The sequence below is a fragment of the Hemicordylus capensis genome, chromosome 16 (assembly GCF_027244095.1).
Source record: "Hemicordylus capensis ecotype Gifberg chromosome 16, rHemCap1.1.pri, whole genome shotgun sequence".
Classification (NCBI taxonomy): Eukaryota; Metazoa; Chordata; class Lepidosauria; order Squamata; family Cordylidae; genus Hemicordylus; species Hemicordylus capensis.
The window spans coordinates 5,160,439-5,182,263 of record NC_069672.1 but is presented as its reverse complement, the minus strand read 5'-3'; the positions used below and the strand labels follow the sequence as shown (position 1 = coordinate 5,182,263).

At 50.4% G+C, this 21,825-nt stretch overlaps 1 protein-coding gene across 1 annotated transcript in view; it reads right to left on the bottom strand.

The window, feature by feature from the left end:
* LRRC38 (leucine rich repeat containing 38) overlaps window positions 1-16,432 on the bottom strand; it is a 29,060-nt gene extending 12,628 nt beyond the window's left edge. The window contains 2 exon segments of the mRNA XM_053281283.1: window positions 15,375-15,980; window positions 15,983-16,432. Of these exon segments, the coding sequence (XP_053137258.1) occupies window positions 15,375-15,980; window positions 15,983-16,007 (631 nt within the window). The 5' untranslated portion in view covers window positions 16,008-16,432.
* Between the last annotated feature and the right edge of the window lie 5,393 nt (window positions 16,433-21,825).

Genomic DNA, 21,825 nt, shown 5'->3' with positions numbered 1-21,825 from the left:
TCAATTTGGCCCGGTTCAGGCCATTTCTGGTTGTTTTTGGCCCATTCTGGGCCTTGTCACGCGCACAGGGGTATTGGAGGGGGCTGCCGAGCGGGTCTGGATGCAGGCCGCCGCTTGGCTGGCTCCGTGCCTGTTTGGAGAACAGGGGAGTCCTCGCTAGGCTGTGTGTGAGAGAGAAGGGGAACCGAAAGGGGGACCAGCTGAGCCCCCACCAGCCATGACAGAGGGAGGTGGGGGTGTGTGGAATGGTGATGGCAATCACCCCACGCCCTCAATACTCCGCCTGCTGAGATCCGACTGCACGCCAGCCCCCAGCACTCTCCCAAGGAGGGAGTTCCAACCCCAGGGGCAGCGTCAAACCTAGATCTGAACGATTATGTTAACCAGGCCATGGGGTTTCAGACAGGGTTCCCGCCAAGCCAGGATGGTTTTCACAGGAGATGCTAGAGATTGCAGCTGGGACCTTCTGCACGTCAACCAAGGATGCGGGCACGGACCTGCAGCCCCTTCCGCGTGGCACGCACCCTCCTCTGACAGCTTCGGCTCCTGATGTGCTCTCCCTCTCTCCCAAGGACAACCACAGGGATCAGGCGAACATAAGGCAGAAGCCGCCTCAGCTTAGCTGCCTGCTAGCTGACAGATGTTGCGGGAATTTATTGGGGTCTCGGCTTCTCTCTTCCCGTCCGCAACAGTAATCAGATTGGCACTTTGCCTCGAAAGGCTCCATGAGCCTGTCACGGAGGCCGGAAACATGCAAGGATGTTGCCCAGCCGAGGGCAACAGGAACAACAAAGCTAATGAAGCCACATACTTTGGTAATTTTCTGAAAGCCGGTGTGTTTCCCCCCGCCTTGGGCCAGTAGGGATGAACCATCACCCCCCATGTGATGGTGTGAAGAGCATCCGTGCACTGGGAGAGCGGAATTGAACATTAATCTAGAAGCAGTTTTAACCAAATTCAAAGGATCCAGGGGAGGGAAACAAAACAAGAGAAATTTCAGGGGTGAGTGAAAAATCTGGTTGTTCAGGTTAACATAAGAACAGCCCTGCTGGATCAGGCCCAGGAAGGCCCATCTAGTCCAGCATCCTGTTTCACACAGTGGTCCACCAGATGCACTGGAAGCCACAGGCAGGAGTTGAAAGGGGCATGTCCTCTCTCCTGCTGTTACTCCCCTGCAACTGGTACTCAGAGGCATCCTGCCTCTGAGGCTGGAGGTGGCCTTTAGCCCTCCGACTAGTAGCCCTCGATAGATCTCTCCTCCATGAAGTTATCCAAACCCCTCTTCAAGCCATCCTGGTTGTTGGATGCCACCACATCTTGTGGCAGAGAATTCCACAAGTTGATTATGTGTTGTGTGAAAAAATATTCCCTAAATTTCTCGGCAATCCATTTCATGGGATGACCCCTGGTTCTAGTGTTATGTGAGAGGGAAAAGAATTTCTCTCTCTCCACTTTCTCCACACTATGCATGATTTTATAGACTTCTATCATGTCTCCCTGCAGTCGTCCTTTTCCTAAACAGAACAGCCCCAAGTGTTGTAGTCTTGCCTCTTCAGGAAGGTGTTCTGGGCCCCTGATCATCTTGGTTGCCCTCTTCTGCACCTTCCCCAGTTCTACAGTGTTCGTCTTAAGATATGGTGACCGGTACTGTACGCAATACTCCAAATGTGGCTGCACCATAGACTTGTATGAAGGCATTATAATGTTAGAAGTTTGATTTTCAATTCAATCCTTATTTTCAATTCAAGTTTGAAAATCAAAGAAGTTTGATTTTCAATTCAATTTCCAGCTGCTTGCTGGAGGCAAGAGCGGGTGTCCTTTTTCTTCTTCTTTTCAGTTGGAAATTGAGCAATAGCTGAATGGAGGAGCATCTGCTTAGGATGTAGAATGCCTCCGGTCCTTTCCCTCGCTGCATCTCCATGGAGGAGATGTTCCTGCCTGAAACTTTGGAGAAGACGCTGCCAGTCCGTGCAGACAATACTGAACTGGATCGACCAGTGGTCAGAATCTGCATTCAGAAGCTTCCTGTAACATTCCGACAGAGAGGCTGAGGGTCACCTTGCTGTTGTCCTTTTTCCTCTTGGAGAAATTCCATTCCTTGAGGGAGAGGAATCTGTGCTTCAGATCTTAGCAGTAGCTAACTAAAGCTAATGCCCCCCTCTCAGTTTCTGAGGAGCTGGCTTTTTGTGCTGAAACCAAACTCGTAAATGAAAGAACAAGTGTGAGAGTGTTATAAATATGTCACTTCTGTTATTTTGGTCAGGGTCACACATTATCTGATGACTCCAGCTGTCCAAAGGACAGCGTCACATGTCGGGTTTCATCTTTTTTGCTGTCTTGCCTGAGCAGCCTGATGAATTCAAAGGGCTGCCTGCTGCCTTCGCTCACAGGATCTCCAGCTCTTCTGTTCGTGTATCCTCCAAACTGCACTGAGGAATGCTTCATTCTGCCCCACGTATTAATTAGGCAAATGACACACATTTCCAGCATTTCCTGGATTATGTGTCATTTATTCTGTATTGTGTCTTCTCTGCCATTTCCCCCCCCTACTAGTCATGGAATGAATACACCAAATTCAAACTTCTCTCCAAGGTTGTCAGCGCCAGCCTACTAGGAATTAGCATCCATCCCCTCCCTGGCAGCATCTCCAAGATAGGGCTGAGAGAGACTCCTGCCTGCAACCTTGGAGAAGCCGCTGCCAGTCTGGGAAGACAATACTGAGCTAGATGGACCAATGGCCTGACTCAGTATATGGCTGCTTCCTATGTTTCCTATCCCCAGGTGACCATTGAAAGGAATTGTGGAGATTTTAAGGGCCAGCTATTTGGGGGGGGGGGAGAAATTGGGGGAGGGATGTTAGGGAGGAAATCTCCAGGAATAGCTTCAGTCAGAGTTGACTGCTTTCCCAACAATGGTTAGGAAATCATTGAAGGGTTCTCCTCTTATTTATTGTATTTACCACATTTATCACCCTGTTATTTATCACATTTGTACAGCATCCCAAACTTTCATCTCGGGGGGGGGGGGGCGGTTTAACAATAGCATAAAATAAATTGAAATACATACAAAAACTTAAAACAATTTAACAATTTAAAAATCACCCACAAATTAAAACCTTAAAATGTTTAAAGAACTGAAAAAGCTTGGGTGAAGAGGAGGGTTTTCAAATGCTTCCTAAAAATTGTCAGAGATGTGGAGGATCGTATCTCAATCTCTCTTGATTGTATAACAACCCTGTGAGGTAGCCAGGCTTGCAAACCCTCCAGGAATTGGCACGAGTCTGCAGATGACCCTTGAAATCCTAGAATCCCTGGAAAAATTCAGATGAGGGGAATTTCAGAAGCCTCTCTGGAAACATATCTTTTTGTTTGCTCTAAGGGGGAGAGGCAACACTGTCTTTACCTGCCACCCTAATTCTGTGTGTGCTCTTTACTTTCTGATCCAAGAAAATTCTGGTTTTCTCCAGTGCATCTCTGTGCTTTCATATCTTCTGCCCTTGTATTTTCACTAACAACTTCAGGAAGCAGGTGATGGAATGAACCAAGTGATCAATCTCTTGGGCCAGGAAATTGAATCGTCGGCACCACAATAGTTTGGCTTGACATGAAGGGGCCTCCAAAATCTTGGTGTCTCTGCACTGGCTTATCTTTCATTTCTCAGATGCTTTGCTTTACTTAGCACCAGCATTCCTTGTAATTAGATTTTCTAAACCTCGTTAGAGTTGCAGTAGAACAACATAATGCTAACTGTTGACATCTGAGACTGGCACTGAAGATCATGGAAAACCAGGGGCAGGCTCATCCCAACTAATTGTACAATTGAAAAAAAAATAAAAGGAAGAGTCGCCTTTCAAATTACTTCCTGGTTGTTGGAGTTCTGGATGACCTGGACTTGCTTCCAAAGTGGAAGTGATGCATCACAACTCCACCGCTCCATTTTGCATTTCTGAATTGTGTCCTGAATTGTGTCTTTCTAACTGGGATTCCCAGATGTTGTTGACTACAACTTCCAGAATACCCGGCTGCAATTTCTTGTGCTGGAGGTTTATGGGAGTTGTAGTCAACAACCTCTGGGAATCCCTGTTAGAGGGAATACTGGTCCAGAGCACTGAGCACATGCCGTTTCCAGTTTTTCAAGACTTTCTCCCTTCTACACAGGGGCGGCCCGTTCATGAGGCAAGGTGATGTGGTCACCTCAAGCGGCAGATTTTTGGGGCGCCAGCAGATCCCACCCATCAAACATGCACATCCATCAAACGCTGCAAACTCAATCTCTTACTGTGACTGCAAGCCGGATCTATCTGAGCAGCATTTTATTAATGTCCATGCACGCTTGTGTGCATTGTATGTGTGCATATATTAAGCTTCATACGGTGTTTTACTGATGTGCCCGTGATCTCCTCCAAACTGACAACACATCACACAGAAAGAATCTTAATGCAACCACACGGACAATTGCATCAGGTTTACTTTTGTACGGGCTTTAACCACCACCACCACCCCCAGCTGGCTTCGGGCTGGTTCAGGGGTTCTAACGTGTGTGTGTTTTTAAAAAGGAACCACTTTAAACTCCAGTCACACAGAGGGCCCAGGTGCATGTGCAACAGCCTTCAAAATGGCCACTGCCAGTTCAGAGAGGCCCCAAATGGGCCAAAAATGGCTCGAACCGGGCCATTTTGAGACTGGTGGGAGGCTGATGGGGGAGGGGGAACTGCTGGAGACCGCGGCAGTGCCCCCTGGAAGCAATGAGTGTTAGAAAAAAAATTATTTTGATGTTAGAAACTCCAAACTGGCTAGAATTTGAGCCAAGCCAGGGGGTCTGTTCGCGGGCGGGGGGAAACTGAACATAAGAACAGCCTTGCTGGATCAAGCCCAAGGAAGCCCATCTAGTCCAGCATCCTGTTTCGGACAGTGGCCCACCGGATGCCGCTGGAAGCCTACAGCAGGAGTTGAGGGCATGCCCTCTCTCCTGCTGTGACTCCCCTGCAACTAGTACTCAGAGGCATCCTGCCTTTGAGACTGGAGGTGGCCCTCTGACTAGTAGCCGTCGATAGCCCTCTCCTCCATGAAGTTGATAGACCCCCTCCTCCATGAACATGCCCGGTTCTATTCACGTCTGGTTCGGACTCGAGCCGAACCAGGCCAAGCGGTTTTGTGCCCACCCCTACAGATCACTGCCCCTCTGGCCAGGGGCCTTGTCAGTACCCGCCCTTCCTCACGCCAGCATCGGGGTGGGGGCTAGTCCACCTCTTTCCTGCGCCCCTCCTCGGCCCCTCCCGGTTTGCAGCCCCCCGGCTGAGTGGGCTTGCTTTCTCCCTCGCTCTTTCATGAGATCAGTGCTGGATCAGATCTTTGAGACCCAGACCAAGGGCCTTGTTTCCAACCTGCCGCCACCTCAGCACCCTCTAAGGATAACGTCGGCGAACAATGGGCAAGCATAACCCCAAGACATCCATCCGCTCCATTTAGCCGTCCGTGCACGGAGTTTGGGTTCCCTTTTGCAGCAGGCACTCAGGCCTGCAATGTTCCCCCCCCCGCCCCATTCGGGTAGCTGCAGGCAGGAGCTGAGTGCCATTTCGTCTCTCACCCACCGCCAAAGTCTCTCTCTCTCTCTCTCGGCGTATTATTGCAGCTCAGACATCCCTGATGGTAGGCAAGGAAGAAAGGAGATGTCGCTGGCAGCGAAACCACCACACAAGCAGTAAACAGGAGACGGTTCGAGACTGTAGCCTGCAGCCCAGAATGCCAGGGAGTGCTTAAAATGGCCAGAGACGCACTTGCTCTGCAGGGCTCACCTGAAACCGGCATTTTCCTCCCACCCCTGGAATTGGAAGTCAGGAAAAGCACAGGGCCGCTGCCATATACGGAGTCAGACCATTGGTCCATCTAGCTCAGCATTGTCTTCACAGACTGGCAGCGGCTTCTCCAAGGTTGCAGGCAGGAATCTCTCTCAGCCCTCTCTTGGAGATGCTGCCAGGGAGGGAACTTGGGACCTTCTGCTCTTCCCAGAGCGGCTCCATCCCCTACTAAGGGGAATCTCTTCCAGTGCTGCTCACACTTCTAGTCTCCCATCCATATGCAACCAGGGCAGACCCTGCTTAGCTAAGGGGACAAGTCATGCTCGCTACCACCAGACCAGCCCTCCTCAACAACATAAAGCAGCAGCAGCAGTAAAAACAATACTTTCATTCAAAAGCCTGGGTGAAGAACCACATCTTTACTTCCCCCCACAAAAGGAGTGGATCCCAGCCAGGAGAGCATCCCAAAGCCAGGGGGCATGGTGGTTTTATACAGGTGACTTAGCCAGTCCTGGGTCTCATGGTCCTGGGCTTCCTGTGTTTTGGATGTTGTTGTTTTTTAAATGTTCATTTCCTTTCCTTTTCCCTTTTGTGCTGCCTGTGAGTCTATGACAGTTCAGATCGACCTCGAGTTGAACTGGGCCCGGTTTTGGCTCGAGGGCACGCCCTCGGACCGAACCAATTCAATGGCAAACCGGTTCGAGGTCAAGCCGGTTCGTACATCCCTAGTGCTCTGGCTGCAGTGAGAGCAAAGGAGGGAAGTCCACCTCTCCCTCCCTCCCTTCCTCCTGATTCACCAGCCTCACTTGCCAAGACTCATCAGAGTCCAGGCACTGACTTCAACTGCCTCTACTCACCGGGGAGAGGCCCTGTTTTCTGGTTTCTGTCCCTGGTAAAACAGTGTCCCAATTTTGTTCCTTCTTGGGAATGCTTTCTTCCATCACCACCCCTACCCCCACCACAAGTTACAAGAGTTGTCACCGTCAGCTCCCTCCTTGGGAGTCCCTAGAAATGGAATCTCCAAGTGGGTGGCCAGACGCATCCTCTCTCTAGTGCACCTGCTTGCAAATGGGTGCCCGACATGAAGGCACTATGCAGTGAATCGTATCTAGCGGGTGGGATCCAGTCTTCACCAGTGGGTCAAAGGATGGCTTGGGCAGTCATCCTTGGGATGAGAATTAGGCCATTACAAATATGATCCTATTTTAATTTGCAAAGTGAACATAAGAACAGCCCGGCTGGAACAGGCCCAAGGTCCATCCAGTACACCACCCTGTTTCACACAGTGGCCCACCAGTCCGAGAAGCCCACAGGCAAGAGATGAGGGCATGCCCTCTCTCCTGCTGTTACTCCCCTGCAACTGGTATCCAGAGGCATCCTGCCTCTGAGGCTGCAGGTGGCCTATAGCCCTCCTACTAGTAGCCATTGATAGACCTTTCCTCCATGACCGTTCCTCCAAACGCCTATTATAGCCATCCAGGTTGCTGGCTGTCACCACATCTTGTGGCAGAGAATTCCACAAGTTGATTATGTGTTGTGTGAAAAAGTACTTCCTTTTCTTGGTCCTAAATTTCTTGGCAATCAATTTCATGGGATGACCCCTGATTATGTGAGAGGAAGAAAAACTGCTCTCTATCAACTTTCTCCGCACCATGCATGCTTTTATAGATTCTGGTGTTGGAAGGTGTGTGCTCTCTACCCACAGGGACATCCAAAACATGCCTCACACAATGGCCGCAGGGAACATCAAGAGGCCTTTAACTAAACTAGACCAAAACTAGACCAAAACTAGACCTAAACTAACTGTTAAAGCTCGCTCTTCCTACAAGGAGCCCAGAGCAGGGTACATGATCCACACAACAACTCTGTGAGGTAGGTTAGGCCGAGAGACACGTGACAGAGTTCAGCTTCAGTGAGCTTCATGGCTGATTGGGGATTTGAGCTCTTCCTGGTCCTAGTCCAACACTCTAACCATTACATTACTCCATGCTGGCCATGAAGGTCTCCTTGGTTTCAAATGTTGGAATTGGTTATTTTCATCTGTGGACTGGAGATCAAATTTGCCCTTTCCAAGAGCTGCTAATTTTCAGAGGTGTTAATGCAGGAAGAAACTTGGGGAGCTAATCTGGGGAAGGCCGAAATGGAAGATGCCGTAACAGGTAGAGTGACTTTTTGGGGGAAAACAAAGGCAGGTTCTCTCTCTTTTGTGGACAGGCAATGGGTTCAACGGGAACAGAGAGGTACCAATTCAAGTAGCTATTCTTAAGTAAGTGTTTTGTAGAGGTGACCATTTTAGATCGACACGTCTTGAGTAACTGCAAGAGTGACCTTGTTTACTAATGGCTAATGCATTTTTAACATGACTTTTAATTAGAGTTTAAGTAGCCCTTGAAGTGTGACGGCGGTGTCTCCTTTCTCTCATCCTTGACCTCCTTATGGTTCCCCCTCCACCATCCCTCCTCTCAACATCTCAAGAGCTGTTTACCCAGGTAAGGCCAAAGAGACGTTCTGTCCTCAGCTGAATCCATGGACAAAGGTTCTCCCCATGCCAAGCAAAGGCACATGAGTGTGGTAACAGCGTGGACTCAGCTTGTCCCAAGCCAAGAGGGGAAATCTCCCAAAGACATCTTGAGCACAGAGAGCCTGGGTCCATCTAGAAAGCATGAGACACACATTTGGGTTTCCTTCATGCAGAAAAAAATCAAGGGTCACCAGGACTATGGTCAAGATCCCCTGTGGCCTAGGGCAGATCGAAGCTACTGAGCATGTTCTCCTCTACTGCTTGCTCTATAGAGACATTGGCGCCTCCCTCATCCTTCCATGGCTAAGCAAGTATCCAGGCCGTACGAGCCAATTCTACAGCTCCTTGCTACTCTTGGACTCTAAGCCTGCCATCACATATAGCGCTGCCAGGTGGTATTGTGGAATTCTCTGCCATGAGATGTGGCGACAGCCAACAACCTGGATGGCTTTAAGAAGGGTTTGGATCACTTCCTGGAGGAGAGGTCTATCAACGGCTACTAGTCGGAGGGCTAAAGGCCAACTCCAGCCTCAAAGGCAGGATGCCTCTGAGTACCAGTTGCAGGGGAGTAACAGCAGGAGAGAGGGCATGCCCTCACAACTTGCCCGTAGGCTCCCAGTGTCATCTGGTGGGCTACTGTGCAAAACAGGATGCTGGACTAGATGGGCCTCCTTGGGCCTGATCCAGCAGGGCTGTTCTTATGTTCAGGTACTGTGCAGCTGCGATCAGCATTCATCGGTGGATGACAGGCATTGAGTCCTATCAGCCTTAATCTGCCCCTCGGTGACACTTGGCAGGCCTTGCAATTGCTCACGGGCCTGCCTTTTTATTGTTCCTTATAACCTTTAATCTGGCTGTTTTCCAGGTTTATTACTCAGGCTTTTATGTATTTCGGTCTTCTCATGTCTTTTAACTTTATTACATCCATTTTTAAACTCCCTTGCTTTTAATGCCTTTCATGCGTTTTTATGACTTTTATGGGCATTTAGGCACTCACGCTTTGGGGGTATTGTCTACTATTTTTAGTATATTTGGTCTTTTTAGTTTTAATATGCACCGTTTTATATTTATATTTATCATCATCATCATCATCATCATCATTATTAATTACATTTATATCCCGCTCTTCCTCCAAGGAGCCCAGAGCGGTGTACTACATACTTGAGTTTCTCTTTCACAACAACCCTGTGAAGCAGGTTAGGCTGAGAGAGAAGCGACTGGCCCAGAGTCACCCAGCTAGTTTTATGGCTGAATGGGGATTTGAACTCGGGTCTCCCCAGTCCTAGTCCAGCACTCTAATCACTACACCACGCTGTGCCTCTCCCATTTGCTCCAGCATTTTCAGAAAAAGCAGCTTAAAACCAGCAGTTTTAGAGCCCAGAGCGGTGTACTACATACTTGAGTTTCTCCTCACAACAACCCTGTGAAGCAGGTTAGGCTGAGAAAGAAGCGACTGGCCCAGAGTCACCCAGCAAGTATAATGTCTGAATGGGGATCTGAACTCGGGTCTCCCCGGTCCTAGTCCAGCACTCTAACCACTACACCACGCTGGCTCTTTATATGTAACCACTGTTTATCTACTCTCACTTTTAACATGTAATCACCCTTATACTCTATGCTGGTCTATGACATGCAGTAGGGAAATGCTTGACTAACAAACAGAAGGTTGCCGGTTCAAATCCCTGCAGGGCCAAAGTTGAACAGGCCTGCTCCATATGCATTGTTTTCAGTGGAAGTGGGCTGCAAAAGCACCTATTTTGAGGAGCTTCACAACAGCTCCAGGGCTGGATCTTAGGCGCAGAGCAGATCTCCTCCTGGCAGCTTGCGGATGCTGAGATTTCGCTGCACACTGTCAGCAACTTCCAGGAAATCCCTCTGGAAAGGAACAGTCTTTGCAGGCTGTTCCACAGTGAACTGTGAAGACGACAAGGTGGACCCTTCCTGAGAGGCAAGTCGAAATCCTGAGACCCGCAGCAGAAGCAACTCTGTCTCTCACACCACCCACTGTACATCTGACAGCAAGGGGTCTCAGACCCACAGCAGAAGGGGCCTCGGACAGGGCCCTAGAGCTGGACTGATGTTTTGGGCAGCTTCATAGCAAAATAAAGCCGTGCTTGAGATCCACCAATACTGCATCATCTCTGCTTGTTGTATACTACATTCATTACTCTTTCATTCATTCCATTTCTATACCACCCTTCCAAAAAATGGCTCATTAAAACAAAACAATTAAAACCAATTAACACTTAGAAACAGAGACTATAAACACACCGTACAACAACTAACAGTTAAAACATTCAAAACAGCTTAAAACCCCTGGAAAACCAGGTTACAGCAAATTAAAAACACGAACGAGAAATTAAAAACCCTGGGAGGCCAGGCCAGACAGACAGGTTTTGTGGGCTCTCCTGCAGGCTGATAATGAATTCAAATTACGGATTTCTGCAGGGAGCGCATTCCACAGCCCAGGAGCGGCTAGTTTTAGTGTGCATATAAAGAGAGGAGATCTGGTCTTGTGGCAGCAAGCATGAATCTGCTTGCAATCCCTTTTGCTAAGCCAGGTCTGCCCTGGTTTGCATTTGAATGGGAGAGTATATGTGTGAGCACTGTAAGGTATTCTCCTCAGCGGATGGGGCCGCTCCGGGAAGAACATGTTTGCATGAAGAAGGTTCCAAGTTCCCTCCCTGGCAGCATCTCCAAGAGAGGGCTGAGAGAGATTCCTGCCTGCAGCCTTGGAGAAGCCACTGCCAGTCTGTGTAGAAGCCACTGCCAGTCTGTGTAGCTAGATGGACCAATGGTCTGACTCCGTATATGGCAGCTTCCTATATTCCTAGTCTGTTGTAGCCTGTTGGAAACCAACCATCACGATTTTTTAAGACAATCCCAAGAAACTTCTCTAGAACCAATGCTTCCATCCTGGTCTGTGCAGTGTGTGTGTGTGTGTGTGTGTGTGTGTGTGTGTGTGTGTGTGTTTAGGATTGCAGCTTTGGGGAAAACAGGAGGTTTCTCTCACCTCTCTTTCATCCTGGATTATATTCACAGGCATGCACTTATTTTCACTGGTGACAGGTATGTCCAATATGCCACCTTCAATTCCTGGATGGAGGCGAACACAGAATAATGGACATGAAACCTTAGGGGCAGGTAGCAGTGCTGGAAAGGCAGAGTACCTCCCTAAGAGCTGTGAGCAAAGCTTGGCTAACTGGTTTTCTCCCTGGCTGCAGCAGTGCAAAGAACAAATAGGACAAAATTTATATACCGCTTTCCAACAAAAGTGTCCAAAGAGGTTTACAAAGATAGATAGATAAGATGAATCCCTGTCTGTCCCCAAAGCGCTCACAATCTGAAAAGAAAACATAAGGCAGACAGCCACTGGATAGATGCTGTGCAGGGGATGGATAGGGCCAGTTGCTTTCCCCCTGCTAAATACAAGAGAATCACCACTTTGAAAAGGTGCCTCTTTGCTCAGTTAGCAGAGGCCCCCATAAGGAAAATAAGATTTCTAGCTCTTTCAGAAACAGATATCCTTCACAAGACTGGCCGATCATAAAGGAAGGTGCCGAGGATCTTGCGGAGGACCATGTGCTGTTCTGAGTTTCTGTCTCCCACTAGCTGACCCAAAGTGGCAAGAAAATGCATGATGTCGTCCTAGAGATGTGCCTTCAGCAGCACCACACCCAGAGTTCCAAACCCTTGGGCCATTTCAATGTTCTGGACATTCTTTTCAACTCACCATGGAATTCCCAAGATGTCTCACCAGATCAGGACTCTCCACGCTGGTCTCAAATATTGCTTTAGGCAACAGCCAGCTCCTTTCTGAATTTCACCATCACTGGGCGGTAGAGTTGGTGGGGACCTGAGAGGTCCCCTGCCTGCTTAGTGCAGGAAGCTCCTTGGTGTCCCTGGAAGATACCTGTCCAGCCTCGGTTTGAAAACCTCAAGCTTTATTTATTATTTTATTTATTCATTCAATTTCTATACCGCCCTTCCAAAAATGGCTCAGGCCGGTTTACACAGAGAAATAATAAACAAATAAGATGGCTCCCTGTCCCCAAAGGGCTCAAAATCTAAAAAGAAACATAAGAGAGACCCCAGCAACAGTCACTGGAGGTCCTGTGCTGGTGGTGGATAGAGCCAGTTACTCTCCCCCTGCTAAATAAAGAGAATCACCATGTTAAAAGGTGCCTCTTTGCCCAGTTAATCCCCATCACTGCAGGACGCAAAAATGTTCCTGGAATAGTTCCACGCCCCAAGTGCTGTTACACCTCTTGGTCGATCCAGATCAGGCCTGCACAACATAAGGCCCGTGGGCCAAATCTGGCCCGTGGGGGACATTTTTGCTGGCCCACAGGTAGCCAGCAACAGCAGGAGCCACAAAGAACATGGGTTTCTGTGGGGCTGGCACAGTCAGGTGCCCATCTGAGTAAGGACAATTTTAGGCCATTATCCTTGGTTAAAAGTGTGGGCCCCTGTGGGAAAGACCCACAAGTAACTAGCAAATGCTTTAATTAATGAGGCTCTCCTTACGAGAAGTTAGCTCGCTTTCCACTTAGCCCGCTCTCCCCACAGACGAGCAGTTGCTTGTTGCTGGGTGGCCGAATTTCCCTTTTTAAGAGGAAGGCTACTTTGGCGGGCTAGCCACCAGAGAACCACTGGGCGAGCCCGCGAGCCCAGTGGTTTTCACGATGGGGGGGGAAACCAGACTGGTCTCCTCTAGCCCATTTCCCCCTCATCGTGAGAATAGCCTCAATATCTTTATAATTAATTTCACTGTAATAATCAATGCACCAAAAATTGACCTCAGCCCCCCACACATCAAGTCAAGATTGTTTCTGGCCCACTGTGACATTTGAGTTATGCACCCCTGATCGCATTTGAAACATACCAGCAGGGTTAGCAGTCTCGCAGAAACAACCCAAAAAACCAGCAACCTTTTACGCCGGATACACAACGTCATAGCACTATATAGCAATTACAATCGAAACAAGACATCAGAAATGTGAACGGCACCCTGCTGTCTGAGTAGGGACTGCGGTGTCACAACACAGGAAATGTGGAAGCACACTTCCAAGATCTGCTGTGACACCGCTGCAGAGTGGAATCTGGAGAGCGTCCAGGTGGCGATATAAACTCCCGGCATCTGTCCCCGAGGGCTGCATGACCCTCAGGGACAGATTCCTGCATGTGAAAACTCAATCAGGAGGGAGGAAAGAGCGGGGAGAATGAGGCCCTCCTCACTGCGCCGGTTGGGGCTGTGGAGAAAGACAACCAAGCAGTTAAGCGCACATCTTTGTGTGTCTCCACAGGGCTACTTTCGCTCTCATGTCAGCCAGTGAAAATCGTGGGACTTGGCCATGACTAACTTAGACTTTGTAATGGGAAAAGCTTTCCAGCCCTCCCCGTGTCCTGAGGCAGAATGAAAACTGGGCATTCCCAGCACATCGTCAGAAAGGATTTGGCACAGAAAAGGGTGATTTCAGGAGAACGCCGATTTATTCAGGCTCGGCTGCAAGAAGCTCCATGCTGGGTTATCCTCTTAGACAAGGTTTCCTGTCTCCCTGGGAAGGTTTTCTCACAGAGCTCAAAAACTCTCATGATGAGAGATTTTGAAGGCTCGGGAACGAGAGATCCGCCTTGAACCAGCCTCAGGTTCAAAGTTGCAGCTGCTGATCAGACTAAACAGCATCAATGAGGACAGGTTAAAGGAGCCGGGTATGTTCCGTTTGGAGAAGAGAAGATTTCTTTAGCCTGGGGACCAATACTCAGGGGAAGAACATTTGCTTTGCATGCACAAGGCCCCAGGTTCAATATTTTATGCACACACCCCAGATGCATAAAACGATGCACAACATAGATAAAGTGAATACAGATAGGTTTCTCTCTCTATCTCATAATATTCGAACCCTGGGAGGAATAGGAGGAGAGCTGTTCTATAAGAGGAGAGCTGGTCTTGTGGTAGCAAGCATAACTTGCCTCCTTTGCTAAGCAGGGTCTGCCCTGGTTGCATCTGAATGGGAGACTTGATGTGTGAGCACTGGAAGATCTTCCCCTCAGGGGATGGAGCCGCTCCGGGAAAAGCAGAAGATTCCCAGTCCCATCCCTGGCAGCATCTCCAAAGTAGGGCTGAGAGAGATTCCTGCCTGCAACCTTGGAGAAGCCGCTGCCAATCTGTGTGGACGATCCTGAGCTAGATGGACCAAGGGCCTGACTCAGTATATGGCAGCTTCCTATGGGCCACCTGCTGAAGCTAAACGCGGGGAGATTCAGGAGAGAGAAAAGGAAGAACTTCTCTACACAATGTGTAGTTAAACTGGTCTATAGCAGGAGAGCTGATCTATAGGAGGAGAGCTGGTTTTGTCGTAGCAAGAAGGACTTGTCCCCTTTGCTAAGCAGGGTCCACTCTGGTTTGCATTTGAATGAGAGACTAGAAGTGTGAGCGCTGTAAGATATTATTCCCCTCAGGGGATGGAGCGGCTCTGGGAAGAGCATCTGAGGTTCCAAGTTCCTCCCTGGCAGCATCTCCCAGACAGGACAAGATTTATTTATTTTTTAAATAGGACAAGATTTTGTTATTGAACCAACAAACTACCAAAGCATACCGTAGGGCTGAGAGAGATTCCTGCCTGCAACTTTAGGGACATAGGAAGCTGCCACATACTGAGTCAGACCCTTGGTCCATCTAGCTCAGTACTGTCTTCACAGACTGGCAGCGGCTTCTCCAAGGCTGCAGGCAGGAATCTCTCTCAGCCCGATCTTGGAGATTCATGCATTCATTCATTCGATTTCTATACCGCCCTTCCAGAAATGACTCAGGGTGGTTTACACAGAGAAATAATACACAAATAAGATGGATGGATGCTGCCAAGGAGGAACCTCGGAACCTCAGTGCTCGTCCCAGAGTGGCTCCGCCCACGGCTGGAGAAGCCGCTGCCAGTCCGAGTCCGGCAATCCTGAGCTAGATGGAGGCAGGGCTGGACTCAGTTTCTGGCAGCTTCCTAACCCACAGCGGCAGGATCTGCCCCGCAGAGCCCCCGGGGCGCTCGGCCGCCCGCTTACCTCTCAGGAGCTTGGCTTCGTTCTCCTCCAGCCAGCGGAAGAGGGCGGCGAAGTCGCAATCGCAGCGCCACGGGTTGCCCTCCAGGCGGACGGCGCGCAGGCTGGGCAGCCCCTCGAAGGCGGCCACGCTGAGCGCCTGCAGGCTGTTGTCCTGCAGCTCCAGCACCTGCAGCTGCTCCAGGCTCTGGAAGGCCGCCTCGTCCACCTGCGCCAGGCGGTTGTTGCCCAGGCTGAGCTTGATGAGGCGCTCGGCCGCCCGGAAGACGCCGCCGTCCAGCTGCGTCAGGTTGTTGTAGCTCAGGTCGAGGAAGACCAGCTTGCTGGAGCTGCCGAAGGTGCCGCCCTCCAGGCGGGCGATGGAGTTGTTGCTGACGTCCAGGTAGACCAGGTCGCCGTAGAAGAGGAAGAAGTCCGCCGGCAGGGCCTGGATGCGGTTGTCGGCCAGCAGCAACCTCCGCACGTCCAGCGGGAAGGCGGCCGGCACGCTGGGCAGCCCCCGCGCCCGGCAGTCGATGGTGTGCGAGTCGAGGCAGCTGCAGCCCGCCGGGCAGAGGCGGCCCAGGGGCAGCAGGGAGAGCGCGCCCAGCAGCAGCGGCAGCAGCGGCGGCGGGAGAGCGGGAGGCATGGCCACATGGTCGAGGCCGCGCGGAGGGGAGCGCAGCTGCTGCAGCCGCCGCTTCGGCTAGGAGGAGCAGGAGGAGGAGGCGGGAGGGAGGAGGCTTCCTCGCGGGGGCGCGCTGGGCCCCGGCGGGCGCGAGCCTGCTGTCGGAGGCGAGAGATCAGATGGCAGAGATCGGGTGGCAGGGCGGGGAGGGAGAGGGGCGGGGGGGGAGTGCGTGCGCACTGCCCGGCTGCGCTCTCCAGCCGAGCGGGGGCCCCGACGGCGCCGATCGCGCCCGCCCCGCTCTAGAGCCTTTTCTCTGGCTGCGCCTCGCTCGCGCTGCTCGAGGGAAGCGGACGGAGGCGTTGCGCGGGGCTGAGAGCGCTCGCGCACGGGCACGCGCGCACGGCAGTGTGGGTGTGTCGAGGCGGGAGCTCGGGAGGCGGCTCTTCGGGGAGACCCGGCGGTTCGGGCGCCGGCGGGTACAGGCTGCCCTTCTCTGGGAAGCGCTCTTGGGGCGCGGTGCAGGCTGCCTAAGCTTTGCAAGGAACGCCGATGGGGACAAGAGCGGGGTGCTGGCTGGCAAGCGCCCTCCCTTGCACACTTTGCAAGCTTGCAAGGATCAGTTGTGAGTGACCGACGTGGATCTGCTGCTTGCCTCGCTCAGGGTCCTCATGGGCCAAGCAGAGGTGCGGCTAGGAAATTTTGGAGGCTGGCTCTAAAGGCCAGGAGAGGAGAGCTGGTCTGGTGGTAGCAAGCAGGACGTGTCCCCTTAGCTAAGCAGGGTCTGCCCTGGTTGTATTTGAATGGGAGACTTGATGTGTGAACACTGTAAGATCTTCCCCTCAGGGGATGGGGCCACTCTGGGAAGAGCATCAGAAGGTTCCAAGTTCCCTCCCTGGCTTCTCCAAGATAGGGCTGGGAGAGACGCCTGCCTGCAACCTTGGAGAAGCCGCAGCCAGTCTCTGAAGACAATACTGAACTAGATGGACCAAGGGTCTGACTCAGTATATGGCAGCTTCCTATGAAAGCTGGACTTGTGGTAGCAAGCATGAATTGCCCCCTTTGCTAAGCAGGGTCCACCCTGGTTTGCATTTGACTGGGAGACTATATGTGAGCACTGGAAGATATTCCCCTCAGGGGATGGAGCCACTCTGGGAAGAGCATCTAGGTTCCAAGTCCCACCCCCCACCCCCGGCAGCATCTCCAAGATAGGGCTGAGAGAGACTCCTGCCTGCAACCTTGGAGAAGCTGTTGCCAGTCTGTGAAGACAATACTGAGCTAGATAGACCAATGGTCTGACTCAGTATATGGCAGCTTCCTATGTTTCTACTCTAGGCTTCATCTGCAAGACTTTGTTAAAAGACTGCCGTCCTCCTTGGCTGAACGAAGGAGAGTCCAATTCTACTTTTCCACCTTGCAAAGGCGTCGGGTACAAATAGATGACATGTAATTAGTTTCCTGTTTGCTGTGACATAAGGTAGCGTGTAACCTCAGATGCCAGCTAAGCGCGGGGTTAAAGTTTCAAGGAGAATTAAGGTAATGGATGGTCATGAGGACACAACCTGGCAATCTCAGAGAAAAGAAGAAGAACCCAACAGCCAGATCCATTCAACGTATGACTTTCATCAGGGTGCAGCGGGGAAAAGACTTGACTAGCAAGCCAGAGGTTGCCGGTTCGAATCCCTGCTGGTTTGTTTCCCAGACTATAGGAAACACCTATATCGGACAGCATTGATAGAGGAAGATGCTGAAAGGCATCATCTCACACTGTGAAGGAGGAGGCAATGGTCAACCCCTCCTGTATTCTACCAAAGACAACCACAGGGCTCTGTGGGCACCACAGGTCGACACCGACTTGACGGCACACTCTACCTTTATATGCTGCATGCAGCAGGCTGAGCACAAAAGAAGAGAGCCAGTGTGGCATCGTAGTTAGATTGTTGGGAGAACCCAGGGAGATCCGAGTTCAAGTCCTCATTCAGCCACAAAACTCACTGGGTGATCCTGGACCCCTTCTCTCTCAGCCTAACCTACCTCACAGGGTTGTTGTGAGGATAAACATAGCTATGTGTACTGCTCTGGGCTCTTTGGAGGAAAAGTGGGATATAAATGTTGATAAGATTATTCCCTAAAGAGGCTCCAAAGTACTTAAAAAAGAAGTATTTTCCTTCCCTTCCAGTTAAACATCTAGCCCAGTGCACTGGGATTTAAACAAATTGATAGCTTGACATGCCCAGCTCCAGTGATCTAAAAGGGAGCCAGCATGGTGTAGTGGTTAGAGTGCTGGACTAGGACTGGGGAGACCTGAGTTCAAATCCCCATTCAGCCATGAGACTTGCTGGGTGACTCTGGGCCAGTCATGTCTCTCTCAGCCTAACCTACTTCACAGGGTTGTTGTGAGGAGAAACCTAAGTCCGTAGTACACTGCTCTGGGCTCCTTGGAGGAAGAGCGGGATATAAATGTTTTAAAAAAACATGTGGTGTCGTGTGTTTTTAAAGTTCTGGCTCAAAAGTGAGCTTCAGTGCCAGGTTACCTCCTCTAAAACAGAATCATCCACAATGGACTCCTCTGCGTCTTTAGTTTTTCTTTAATGTGATTCACATCCTGGCAGGAGCTCCTGTGAAGATCTGTGACCTGAATACATTGTGGCTTCATATTAGTACTGCAAATCAGGTGTGCACACAGCCTTCCAAGAGGAATTCCATTGTAAAACCCATTTCGCTGCTCAGGCAGCTGGACTGCAGTAGGAAATTTCTCCCCTTTTTGAATTTCACCTTGCCGGGTTTGCTAACTTCAGTGGCAGGAATGAAGAAAAGAAGAGTAGGGACGTGAAGAACTGGTTCGGTTTGAACGGGTGCCGTCAGTTTGAACGTGAACTGGACCAGCCTGAAAAAGAGCCGTCTGGTCCGTGTTCTAACCGCATCAGACCCAGTTCGAATCGAACTGGGTCTCCTGCAATGGTCGACTCTTAAAGTGAAGCTGGACACGAGCCATCTGACAGCCATCTGGACAGAGCCAGCGTGGTGTAGTGGTTAGAGTGCTGGACTAGGACCAGGGAGACCCGAGTTCAAATCCCCATTCAGCCAAATACTTGCTGGGTGACTCTTGCTGAGTCACTTCTCTGAGTCACTACTTGAGTCACTTCTTTGAGTCACTTCACTACTCTGAGTCACTTCTTCTGAGTCACTACTTGCTGAGTCACTTCTCTCTCAGCCTAACCTACTTCATAGGGTTGTTGTGAGGAGAAACTTAATTATGTAGTACACCACTCTGGGCTCCATGGAGGAACAGCGGGATATAAATGTAAAAATAAAAATAATAATTATAATCTGTCAGAGATGCCATCGCAGTTTTCTGCACTGAGCAAGGGGCTGGACCTCCAAAGTGCCTTCTAGCTCTAACACTCTATGATATGAGGAACATCCAGGAACATGGGAACTAGGCACAGGAGACTGTGCGGACGGGGAGTCAGGATACGCAGTAGGTAGGAGGGACATAGACAAGGCCATACAAGGCGAGGCTGTTGACCTCCTGACAAAGACCAGGATGCATTTTGCATAGCCAAGCCAGGGGAAACCATTGGGCAGCCTTGCTGAGGGAGTTGCAGTGGAATCTTGGAGAACGCACCCACAGAGTGGGACTAGAGTGTTAATTCCATTGTCTGGAAACAGGTTACTTTGGATACCCTTTTCCCCAGTAGGAAAGAAAAGACAAAAAGAAAGTGATGTCCCCAGGCAAAAAAAATATCCCGGCTGTGATTGGGCACCCTACAAGAAGAAGGTGGGGGGGAGGTCATAGTGAATACAGGAGTTCAGGCTCTTTCTAACTCAAGTTAGACAGAAGTGTCACCATTCACTGGAGTGTTGGCTAAAGGAATCTTGCCAGAGGGACTAGAATCCAGAAAGACGCAACGACGTTATTGATGCTCTCTGACAAGTTGCTAACTCTGCAAGAAAACTGCTGCCAACATGCATTTCTCCACCCACGCCAAACACACACACACACACACACACACACACACACACACACACACACCACCTGTCAGGGTGACAGGCATTCACTCCGGGTCACACTGGACTTCCTTGGGGCCCACCCCCTTGGGATGTTCCAAATGGCTGGGGTGTTGATTGCTTTATCTCTTGGATGGTTAGCCATTTTGAATCCCCCCTTGTGGGAAAGTATACTGGAATCTCTGATGATCTAAATAAACAACAAAGGGTCCTCTTGGTGCTTTTCTTGGCTGGCTTCTCCACGTCACCTGTCTGCTCTCAAGTTTCGGAAGCAGCAAAAGCAGAAGGGACCTTATGTGCCCTGAGTGCCTTATGCTGCCGGGTTCACATCTCTATTCACCTCTGGATTCATCGGGTGGCCATGATGAAATCACTAGCCCTGTAAGAGAGATGGCTGCACCCTGGGTGCCAGCAAGCAGGGGGAGAAAGAGAATGAAATGAAAAGCACGTTGCAGATGGAGGTTTAGGAAAAGACTACTAAAGAGATTTGGCAGAATTGACCAAATTCTACCAAAAGAAAACCACAGGGCTCTGTGGGCGCCAAGAGTCGAAATCGACTTGACGGCACACTTTCCCTTTCCCTTACCAAATTCTAAGCTACATGATTTGTAGAATTACCTGAAAAGAAAGTGACTCTGAATTTAAGACGATGGAGGTTAAATACAAGTTAAATATACCCAAATGAAAGAGGACCCTGAATTCAAGATGACCCCCTACAAGAAAGAACTGGGGAGGAACCTCATCTTGGATTCGGATAAATACGGTAGACAATCATGCATCCTTCCTTCCCCATAGTGCGAGAACCTGGGTCTACCTAGTGAAACGGATTGGCAGAAAATACAGGAAAGGTAAAAGGAAGAACGTTGATTCATTTATGGAACTCGTTGGATGTGGTGACAGCCACTATCTTATATGGCTTTAAAAGGGATTTGGCCGATTCATGGGTGCCATTTTGCGATGGCCAAGCTGGTTAAGTGGCACGTCCATCTTCAAAGGTAGCCTGACTCTGAAGACCAATTGCTGGGGAGTGACCGCAGGGAAGGGGCTCATATCCCCACGCCTTCCTTGTGGCTTCTGAAGGTATCCAGCCACTGGTAGAAACAGAATGCTGGGCTGGCTGGATCTTGGGTAAGTTCCAGCAGGACATTTCTTATATTCTTATCATCAGGTTCCCTCCCTGGCAGCATCTCCAAGTAAGGCTGGGAAAAACTCCTGCCTGAAACCTTGGAGAAGCCGCTGCCAGTCAGTGTAGACCAGGGATTCTCAACGTTGGGTCCCCAGATGTTATTGGACTTCAACTCCCATAATCCCCAGCCCAATCCACCGACTCAGGGCCATGCATGGAGGGAGGCTGGCGGCGGCCTGTGTTTGGCCACCACGGCCCCCTGGCCTCAACCCCACATCTGACATCAGACGCAGGGATGGGGCCGCTCTGGGAAGAGCAGAAAGTTCCAAATTCCCTCCCTGGCAGCATCTCCAAGATAGGGCTGAGAGAGATTCCTGCCTGCAACCTTGGAGAAGCCGCTGCCAGTCTGTGAAGACAACACTGAGCTAGATGGATCAATGGTCTGACTCAGTATATGGCAGCTTCCTATGTTCCTATGTAAATGTCTTCAATGAGGTTTTAAAGGCTGAAAGGGAGGAGGCAGACCGAATCTGGGGGGCAGGGGAGAATTCCAGAGTAGCGGGAGGCAGCAGCAGAAAAAAGCTTTTTCAACGTGCCACTTGGTGCTTATTTGGGGGAATCCATGCTTTGGTTGCATTTCTTCTTTTTTCGCCAACCAGGGATGCATGCGAGTTTGTGCAGCGAGACCCGTCCAGGCTGATTCATCTGTT